Source organism: Syngnathus leptorhynchus, chromosome 12, assembly GCF_054491065.1.
Source record: "Syngnathus leptorhynchus isolate UIUO chromosome 12, UIUO_Slep, whole genome shotgun sequence".
In the NCBI taxonomy this organism is placed as follows: Eukaryota; Metazoa; Chordata; class Actinopteri; order Syngnathiformes; family Syngnathidae; genus Syngnathus; species Syngnathus leptorhynchus.
Window position 1 is genome coordinate 6,929,756 of NC_141206.1, and position 9,731 is coordinate 6,939,486.

Consider the following 9,731-nt stretch of genomic DNA (forward strand, 5'->3'; position numbering starts at 1 on the left):
AAGAATGTATATGCATCTTTCAGGATCCCGTGGGGACACTGGGAGAACTCACAGAGTTGGCGACACGCCACAAAGTGTCAGGCGTTCTCCAGAGGATCCTGCTCCTCCTCAGGTCAGCTCGATGCTGCCACCCTGTCGCTCAGTGGTACGTCAGCAACCTGAGGCGGGCCCGTCACCTACTTCACAAGGTAGAGGGTCTTTGGTATTAGATGAAGCTTTGTTTGAAAGTCCTCTTTTGATTGGCTATATATTTTTTTGGGAAGATCAAGACAAAGTATGCCTACCCATCATTCCCCAAAGAGGAAAAGCCTCTCCCAGAGGGCCTGATGAAGTTTGCCAGCCATGGCGGATTCTTCAGAAGGAGCCATAGCAAAGCTCTAGAGCCTGATTCCAGTCAAACTATTAGTAAGACACCACTACACATTCAATTTGAAAACGCCAATTCGACTTGGTGTTCCTGACTTTATTTTCATCCTCAAGTCTGTTTCAGGCAGCTGTGTGGTTTATGCTGGATGCTTCATGTTAGGGATCAGCTTTCTATTGCCTGCAGGAGGTTTCAAGCTGCTAGAATGCAACAGGTATCATAATAATGTTGCATTGTGTGTAGTTATCTTTTAACTGTGCAAGGCCTGATCATGTTGGTTTTGTTTTTGTGTCCTCAAAGGCCCCTGACAATTCACAAGTGCATTCCTTCTGCATTGATGCTCTTCTCTGGGCACATCGCTATTTGCCTTTCTCTCACTTCCTGAATGCTGAGGAAATCCTGCAGGATCTCCTGCTCAGCCTTTTGACTGAATTGCCACCCCTTGCTTTGGTGATTTTTTATTTTTTATATAAATCTATGTCTGTTTGGAAAAAACACAATGAATAAACTTGTATTTTTATTGCTCTTCCTCATTAGGTGGCAGACACGTTAGTTCTTGCCTTCCCGGAGAAGGAAGAATCTGTCAGAGTCTCCCTGAGGGAGAAGTACAACTCACTGCTGACGAGCTTGAGGCAATGCAGCGTCTTTGGTACATCATAGCCCAACAGATTTATGTATATTATTGGTGCTTGTATATTTAATTTATATACGATTAAAAATGCAGACATTCATATTTGAGTATGTTGGTTTTGTGTATGTTAATATGACCACCATTTTATTAGGTATAGCCAGACAATAAAAAAATGTATTCAGTAATGAAGTTGAATGATTTGTAATTATAGTTAGCATATGTGCAACTGGACTGTATCTGATAATTTTCTCTTTTTATGTAGCTTTAATAATGCAAGCTATTATAGTGATGCTTTGAATAATTATATAAAGTGTTAATTTTTTTACACATGTCGTATACAACCCCTGTTTTTATTAACATGCAGAACTGTAGAACTTCTGTTTTCCATCCCGTAGAGGACGACACTAAGACCATGAAGACTCTGATTCAAGAAAAACTCAGGCTGAGGAGAAAGCACCTGGGTCGCTTGCTGAGGCACCTGGCCCCCATGGAGCTTTGGCTGTGGGAGAAAGACGAAGATGAGGAAGACAAACACGAGGCGACCGCTTTGAGATCACACTCGCCGGTCACGAGCATCAGCGCCAGCACTCTAACTGACAGCGTTGATGGAGAAAGAACGGACAACACGTCTGACCCTCATACCTCATCCATATCCAGGTAGGTGGTGTACAATTAAATGAGGTGTGTCCCAACTGATTTGTCATCACCACATTTAAAAAAAAAAATTTCTGTCGAATAAAAAGGAATCAAAAGTAATAAAAAAATGTGTGATTTTTTTTGTGTGTTGTCTTCCTACAGGAAGGTCAAAATTAAAGCCAAGACGACTGCTGTTCCAACTAAGAGAGCAAAAAATAATGTAGCGCCACCTTCCCTTCCAGTCATTGGCACCTGGGAGTTTGAGCTAGAGGATGATGAGTATCTCAACTTCCTCGATCTTTTTCTCAGCTACATGCTGGAAAAGGAAAGTAGCGACGGGGGGGAGCCTCCCTTACTCAAGTCTTTTTGCTCCGCTTTACGCGAGAGGGAGCTAAACTCGCTCACCTTCGACGTGCTCACCACCATGCATCGTCGCCAAAGAGACCCGGCCAAGAAACACTGCGGAAATGAGCTCCCGGTCTTCAGAGCCGGTTTCTGCCGCAGGCCGGTGAACCAAGGTACGACCCCCGAGTCGCAAACCGCACCAGACCCTTGCGAATCTCGAAGCAACGTCTCTGCGTCCGCTCTGTCGGAGCTTAGGACAGGGAGACAATTGGGTTTGTTTGGTCTCCGACATCAGAGGGGAGGCTCTGGTTCTGATGGTCATCAAAGCACGTTGATTAACACCTCCACAACTACACCGGAAGCCATCGTCGAACTTCAACAGGTCCTGGATTCTAAATTAGAAGCCCAGTTCCCAGTGCTGGGAAGACTGCTGGAGTGGATGTTGCGTTGGGCCGATAAAAGGGTGCTCCTTGGGCATTCCGCAAAGAAGAAAAAAACAAAAAGAGACGTAGCGTGTGAAGATGGAATAGTCATCCGTGTCAGAACCTCTGCGCCGGCGCTACTCACTTCGCTGAGCCTGCTGGAGCGCAGGTTCACGCATCTGCTCCAGCCAGGCTGCCCGGAAGCAAGATGGACGATCGCCCGGGTGTTGCAATCCGAGACCGTCCCAAAGCTGGAGAGACAGAGCCCCGTTGATATCAGCTCCCCAAGATCAGCCGCTGGTCTGGATCACAACATAGGGAAAGAGGAACTGTCTATGTGAGTTTATTTTTTTTCTTCTTCACAAATGCCACTATGTATGGCAGAAAATGCCAATGTGTCTACTACGCTCTTCTAGTTGTTCTCACACGGACGAAGCAGAAGAGTTGAAGTCTCACATGACGCCTCTCCCCGACGAGCCAGAAGAACTCAACTCCAGCGCTCCGGTCCCGAGCTCCACATCACAGCGACCGTGTTTTGACGATTTGGATGTCACACCAGAAAAAGAAGGCACGGTGTCCATGACAGTCAGTTTGTCAGCTGTACTAAATCTTCTGAACATCAATGTGTTTTTTGTCTCAGTCAAAAGCAACGATGACCGCACCGAGCTTTCGTCGTCTTTCTCCAACGACATCCCGTCTGAAAACCTCTGCTCGCCTTTAGCGGTCAGTATGAATCTGTGGCTATTATACATTGCAGTTTTCACAAAGTATAAACAAACGTGGGTTTTTTTTCACAGAGTTTAAAGCTTGGTGAATTGATGGAGCCCACCTTATCTCTGTAAGCTCTCAATGTCAAATGATTCTGCATTTGAAACAATGATATTAAAGCTCCTGACTTTGCCAAGTTTTATATACAGCATGATAAAATAATACTACAGTTATAGCATCACCTGTTTGTTTGTTTTTTGTTTTTTTTAAGCTTCAGTCAGGCAGGAAGCCATCCATTGACCCGGACACGGAGTGATCCAAACTCCCAAATCCCCCCGTCTGCCCAGCCACAGGCGTCGCTTCCCACAGAGCTCCCCCATTCAAGAGCAACTCTGGACACCAACACGCCGTTCGATCATCCAGGCTCTGGACCTCACCCTACCACAGCTGGTGCACCCGTTCTGGATCCTTTATGCCAACCAGACTCCTTTCAGGCTCTGCCAATGAGGCAGCGTCTGGGTGAAGATTTGTACCGACTGGTCCAGGTAACAATGCACCCTGAGATGCATTTGTAGATGCATTGAAAGCTCATCTGATGATTTAAATGTTGGCCCTGTCTTGCAGAACATCAACTACATGAGCCTGATGGATGTTTTGGGAGCTTCATTTTCCAATCTGCAACTTGCGCAGCAGAATTCCTATTTAGCGCAAGCAAATATGAACCCTTATGTTCCTTCGCCCTATGCACCACCTCAACATAATCCCCAACCTGTGCAGACCCCTGCAATGTCGCAATCCCAAATATATGGGCCTAATTCGCATTCAAACCCCCCAGCATCTGCACCCATGTATGCACATCAGACGCCCATACACGGCACACAAGAACCTGATTACGTCAGCCATCTTACCCATGCCAGTCATGACGTAGGAGGAAGCCATCAGGTGTGTTTTTACTTGATACGTTGCATAAATGCCCCCCCCCAACTATGTTTATCGACTTTGTGGGTGAAAATGTACATCTTCTAAGCAGCCCGTGTGACCCCTAATTTTTTTTGTAGCATTTGTTATGTGCGTGTTATGTTGTGGAGCTGCGTGCGTAATTACGCACAGCGCAGAGCGAACTTTACCTTAATCTGTCCAATTTAAAATGTATGCATTCGTTCCCTAACGTGCATTTCATTTCCCGACACACCCGCGCATCGCGGTGAAGCCGTCATTCGATGTGGAGCGACGTCACAGTGTTAATGCACATATCTGTAAAAGATGACGTGAGGTGACGTTTTGTTTGTTTCTTGTTATTCGCACGACTAGTTAAATGTGCACTAAATTGTCCCATTCACTTGTTCTTCATTGGAGACACTCGTCTTCCTTTGTTACTTTTTTTTTTTTCAACATGTTCAAGTGATTCGTCTGATCTCTTTTTTGTTTTCAGGATTTTCGACCCCTCTCTGTGCAAGCGGAGTCAAGAGACATTTACTTTCAGGAAAGAACGAAATTAATCCCATCCACCGAAGGGCTTCTGATCGCCTCTAACAGCAATACCATAGCGCCCCCTGCTGGTAATAATACAGACCTGTCCATTCAAGCCTCAAGCCTCCAATTACTTCATTTGCAAAGTGGTCAGAAGAGAGAGAAGAAAAGGAATAAAGGCGCGTCTCCAATTCGGAAAAGACTTCTTCGATTTAGCCACAGTACTCAAACCGAGTCTCCGACAAGGAGCTCTCGTCACCAGAATCCCACGTCCGAGGCGGCACGAGGCCTTCGCTTGCTGCGCTTGCAGCCTGGTGCACAAGAACATATCAACCTCCCCAAACTTCCAGCAACACCTCCTCCTCCCCCAAAGCATTTCTATGTCCCTGCAGTGCCTCTGGTAGACACCCCCAAACTCCAACTTCTTCACATAGACCCCCGTCCAAGAATGGTGAGTATTGCATCCCCTAAAAATAGAATAAGAAAGAAAATGGAATTTATGTTTAATTTAATTTGTGAAAATTTTCCATAGATGTCCACCCCGGCACCTCGCTCGTCCCACAAGGCTCGCCTCATCTCCCTGGAGGAGTTGGCGGGTTTAGTGGCAGGGAGGCGCAACTCGGAAGAAGCTCGGCTGCAGCTGCTGCGAGTCAACGACTCCGGCGAAATGCATCGCGGCGTGACGCCTTCCTCCACCTCCAGCAAAAGGCACGATTTCCTTACATGTAATAATCACAACTTTGTTTTCATGTCAGCCCTCTGACAATGTATGACCACAGGCAGAAGAGGAGAGAGCGATCACTAAGCACAAATCTGCCAAGTGAGATCATCACTACACAGGAGGTAGAGTTTTTTTTTTTTTTTTTAAATCGAAGCAATTTTTAAATTTCCATTCATCATTTTTTATTTTTCTTTGTAGCCTAACGTGGAGCTAGAGGAAATCACCCCTGCAGGGGATGCTCCCAGTCAAAGTGGTTCGTACCAAATATTCTAAGATCTGCACCACGTCGACGGTTGAGCTCACTGTCATGAAATCTTTGTACTTGTCAGCAGTCATTCATAGTTCCTCAAGATCCAGCAGCACTGGTCCAACTGGTCGCTTTTTATTAGACAAGGCGAGAGCCACTTCAGCTGAGCTCCATGCCTTCGCCTCCACGTGTAAAAGACCCCCAGAGTGCCTTGACGCTTTCACCAACACTGATCCAAGTAAGTAACTCAACTTTTATAAACTCAAGCTAATCTAATGACCCTAATAAAGCAATAGAGAAAATGAAAAAGTGCCAAGCGACTCCCCCCCCCCCCTCTCTCCCTTCCAGAATCTTCTCCCATGCTTGTGGACAAAGCAGTGTCTGCGTCACTCTTAGCCACAACTTCTACGGCCAAGTTAAAAGAACACACTTCAGAGAAACTATCCAGAGAAAAGAGCCCTTCTCAAGATGAAGATGAGATCCCGCCAATCGATGAGAAGAAGAATTTGGTAAGATGGACACACACACACTAATGCAGGAATGTTGAACTAGTTTACAAAGATATGGTTAAGTCTGTATCTTGTAAGTAAAAGAAACATTGAGAAAACCTATTTGTACCAGGATCAGCGCGGTCGCAACTTCCTGAGCGTCCTGGACATCGAAGAGGGGACGCAACATCGTGATTTACTTCCAGCCGACTCCAGAACGAAAGACGCTTCTTCCATACCTCCTGTCCTCACGCCTGGTCAGCTTCACATTCTCGCCACTTCCGTCATTAAGAGTGCTCGCCCGGCCGATGAGAAAACTCCCCAAAACGTCACCCCAACAGGTCTGGATTTGACTGTTGATTCCTAAAAATCGTTTAGAATGATTTCATCAGTGAATATTTTTAGAATTCTACAGTCACAGAATGAATTAAAGCCACAGCTCAAGGCTCCTCTCTATTTGTATGAATGTTCTAGATTACCACGAGAGCACCACTGAACCAGAGAGAGTTTACTCTGAGGATCTACATGACGCAGATCTTATTAAAGCCCTCAGGACAAGAAGAGAGAAAGCTCAACACTTGGAACCGGAGAGCATCTGCTCTACTGAACTACCCAACTCTGAGCTAACGACAGCGATGAAGACACCAAAAAGAGATGGACCTCACCACAGGGAACCAGAGAAAGCCTCTCCGTCCGACAGTGAAGTTTCAATCGACTCTGAGATTTCGAAAGCCATCAAGAGCCCACGAATAGACGAACCTTGCAATCTCCCGTCCGAAACCGCCGCGGTTTGGTTCTCGTCCCACTTGTCCAAATTGGATTCACAGCTGGCTGCGCTGCAGAACATCGCCGACTGTCTAGAGCAGGACCTGCCTCAGTCCAAAATTCCAAAGCAGGTATTTTAGTATTTGCATATTCATTCTCATGATTCACATATAGAAATCTGGCCCGATATTCTCTTTCTGTAGCCATACAAGCCACAGCAATTCTCCCCAGCTTCATCTCCGAACGTGAAGCCCACAGTAAGAAAAACAGTAAGATTGTCTCTCCCGGAGGAAAAGCCCAAAGCACAGCCAAAGCACACTCCTCACGTCGTTGTGAGAACAAACATCCTCGAAAGCAGTAAGTTTCTTGTTTTTAACTTTCCGACATGATCGATGCTAACACATAATGCGAAATGAACTTTTTGAATCAACCACAAAGGAGCCCCACCGCCGCAAACCCACGCCGCACCAGAACCCGACATCTGCGAGGAGGACGAGAAGGAAGAAGAGGACAAGAGAGTCGACATATTTCACAATGTCAACCACAGCCCTGAACGAAAGCTGTCCACTCCGCATCTAACTTCCTCCTCTCAGCTTCATCTTGGCCACCAGAGTCTTCTAAGTAAAGTTCATTCAGACATTTTCTCCATCCGTGTGTTCCAATGAATTCTTGTTCTCCTATTGTGTTCCTCCAACAGAACATCTGTCAACTGTAACATTGGAAACGTTTGATGAGTAAGTACAAGAGATTTTAATCACTTGACACACACTACACATTATACCCTCACCTGTTTTGGATTTTTTTGTTGTTGAATTATTCAGAACAGTGTTCGTGTGTCACCCGCAGGACGGTCGACGAGAGTCTGGACCAGACGGGCTTGTCCGACACAGCGGAGATCCTGGAAGGTTTGGTACGAGAAGGTTACATATCCCAGATGGACCTGGACGCATCTTTATCAAACACGCTCGACAGCAGGTACAGTTCTCGCTCAATCGCGAGAGGTTTGAGAGTATCACGGCGCTCAAAGTGGCTTACACCGAGCAGGAAGGAGCAGCAAGACGTAAGTCGGCAGATTTCCACGGCGCGTGCTGTCCCCGATGATGACGACTACAGGCGGGAGTTGAAGATCTGGATGCGACGCAAGCAGAGCGAGAGACACTCGGTGTATCAAAAACAGAGAGCCAGCCTGCGCGAGAGGGAGACCAAACCTTTCTCCAGAACATCAGTCAGATCATTCATCCGCTGTTAAGAATGTTCCATCATGTTACATCCACGTGGTTGCTCATCTGTGGCTCTTCTTCATTTGTAGAAATCCACCAGCCAAGTGATCAGCAGGAAAAACATACAAGAAAAGCAAAAGTAAGAACCTACTCCGGTGAAATCTGAAATCGTATATTTATTAACAACGTACTTTGCAAACATAATTTTATTTTCTTTGGCTTACCAGGGACTTGCTTTTGAAACAATTCAACCAAAGGCTCCGTGACGCCGCCTTGTTGGCGGATCAACTTGGTACCAGTCCCCTTCCCGGCTCTCGTGTTTTAGTCACTGATGGTCCCACCGTAAGGTCGTCCTCTGCTCCACCCACAGCTGGCAATCCCAGGTACCGCTATATTTCTGAAAAAGAATTGCAGCAGAAAACTTGGTGTGAGGCTGATTAATGTCTATAGTGGTCTTGCCTGGATTTGATTGAATTCAAATCTTCTCTTTGGGTTTGACAGCACAGAGAAGAATCGGAAGCGTCCCTCAGGCCAAACACGAGCCCAGCGTCGTCCTTGGACTGCCGAAGCACCCGGAAGACCTTCAGAGGACAACAAAAAGGTTGAACTCCAGCCGAGGCCAGGTAGTATCCGTAAACCTCGATAGTAGCATCGCAATCCTCGCGAGGCTTTTGGAATGTTTTTTTTTCCTTTACATTCTTCGCACTAATCCTGTGAGGTTCTCTCTCGATGTCAGGGACCTCACTGTCCAGGGAGCGTCCAGTCACTTCCGCCAGGGCCCAAGAGGACGAGCATATCACACAGCAGAACGTCAGTTTGTTATTGTCGGAACTTATAAACGAGCAGGACGACGGCATCGAGGCGGGTGAGGCGGGCATGGACTGGCTTGACAAATTGTCGGAGAGCGACGGCAACCTCAGCGAGGTGGACTGGGCGGCCATCGAAAGGATGGCGGCCGCGGCGGGGACTTGAATGTCTCCATCTCAGGTAAAAAAAAAAAAAAAAAAAAAGAAAGCAACACAGTACAGAGTCATTTCTTGGTCAATTTCTATGTTTCTGCTATGTTTGTTTTGTGTTGCAAGCAAATCAGGCACCCTACCACTAGATAGCGCCATTGTTGCCTACATTGAACACAGTTGTGCTCACGTTTGTGCAGGTATTTGCACATGATTTTGTTTTCCAAGAAATGGATTGAAAAGACAAAGAAGCATGATGTCTTTTGACCTTTGTAGCAAAGGCTATGAATACTTATGTACATGTGACCCCCCCGCCACACTTGATCATTTTGTCAGTTTTGTGTGTAGAATTTAGAAATGGAAATGTATCCATTCTGAAATAAGGTTGTAACGTGAGAAAAATGAAACTCTTAATAATACTTGATTGACTACACAGTTTTGGAAGTTGTAGTTAGGTGTCACCTTTCTGCTTGAATTTTTCTACTTTCGCACTTTTGTACACATTGTCTTGAATAAATGTCACTTTTAATCATTTCATTGTTTCAAATACTTTATTTGGAATACAAAGGTAAAACATTTTGGCACCAAGTATCGAAAATACTGACATTTTTCCTGGAATAGTTACCTTTTGAATGAAAACTCTGTAATTCAAATACTCATCTATCTAAATTGAATATATTTTTCAAAATTAAATACCGTGAGTGATTCTGATCAAATTTTATATTGTATTATTATTGTTTTAAACTAGTTAAACTGTA

The 9,731-nt window shown here is 45.5% G+C and overlaps 1 protein-coding gene and 1 long non-coding RNA gene across 4 annotated transcripts in view; one reads left to right on the plus strand and one right to left on the minus strand.

Moving 5' to 3' along the window:
- The window catches only part of cplane1 (ciliogenesis and planar polarity effector 1), a 33,679-nt gene extending 24,174 nt beyond the window's left edge, over positions 1 to 9,505 (plus strand). The window contains exons 20-48 of one of the 2 annotated variants that reach the window (XM_085926473.1): positions 24 to 188; positions 264 to 405; positions 481 to 578; positions 665 to 814; positions 902 to 1,013; positions 1,391 to 1,652; positions 1,794 to 2,735; positions 2,815 to 2,966; positions 3,039 to 3,121; positions 3,196 to 3,236; positions 3,378 to 3,651; positions 3,731 to 4,048; positions 4,539 to 5,027; positions 5,109 to 5,284; positions 5,356 to 5,419; positions 5,496 to 5,550; positions 5,627 to 5,782; positions 5,893 to 6,053; positions 6,166 to 6,373; positions 6,507 to 6,928; positions 7,001 to 7,154; positions 7,236 to 7,418; positions 7,495 to 7,531; positions 7,644 to 7,772; positions 7,842 to 8,022; positions 8,107 to 8,156; positions 8,245 to 8,400; positions 8,519 to 8,640; positions 8,754 to 9,505. In XM_085926473.1, the coding sequence (XP_085782599.1) occupies positions 24 to 188; positions 264 to 405; positions 481 to 578; positions 665 to 814; positions 902 to 1,013; positions 1,391 to 1,652; positions 1,794 to 2,735; positions 2,815 to 2,966; positions 3,039 to 3,121; positions 3,196 to 3,236; positions 3,378 to 3,651; positions 3,731 to 4,048; positions 4,539 to 5,027; positions 5,109 to 5,284; positions 5,356 to 5,419; positions 5,496 to 5,550; positions 5,627 to 5,782; positions 5,893 to 6,053; positions 6,166 to 6,373; positions 6,507 to 6,928; positions 7,001 to 7,154; positions 7,236 to 7,418; positions 7,495 to 7,531; positions 7,644 to 7,772; positions 7,842 to 8,022; positions 8,107 to 8,156; positions 8,245 to 8,400; positions 8,519 to 8,640; positions 8,754 to 8,989 (5,718 nt within the window). In that variant the 3' untranslated portion in view covers positions 8,990 to 9,505. Of the gene's footprint in view, positions 1 to 23; positions 189 to 263; positions 406 to 480; positions 579 to 664; positions 815 to 901; positions 1,014 to 1,390; positions 1,653 to 1,793; positions 2,736 to 2,814; positions 3,122 to 3,195; positions 3,237 to 3,377; positions 3,652 to 3,730; positions 4,049 to 4,538; positions 5,028 to 5,108; positions 5,285 to 5,355; positions 5,420 to 5,495; positions 5,551 to 5,626; positions 5,783 to 5,892; positions 6,054 to 6,165; positions 6,374 to 6,506; positions 6,929 to 7,000; positions 7,155 to 7,235; positions 7,419 to 7,494; positions 7,532 to 7,643; positions 7,773 to 7,841; positions 8,023 to 8,106; positions 8,157 to 8,244; positions 8,401 to 8,518; positions 8,641 to 8,753 lie in introns of both variants that reach the window. The other variant, XM_085926472.1, reaches the window with a different exon arrangement.
- On the minus strand, positions 884 to 4,266 carry LOC147048137 (uncharacterized). Of its 2 annotated transcripts, none has more exons than XR_015067774.1 (3): positions 2,825 to 4,266; positions 2,544 to 2,700; positions 884 to 2,445 (listed from the first exon to the last, which is right to left on the minus strand). It is a non-coding gene; the product is annotated as an uncharacterized LOC147048137 (long non-coding RNA). The 2 variants fall into 2 exon arrangements; XR_015067775.1 differs by having other exon boundaries at positions 884 to 1,494; positions 2,037 to 2,445; positions 2,544 to 4,266.
- Positions 9,506 to 9,731: the final 226 nt, after the last annotated feature.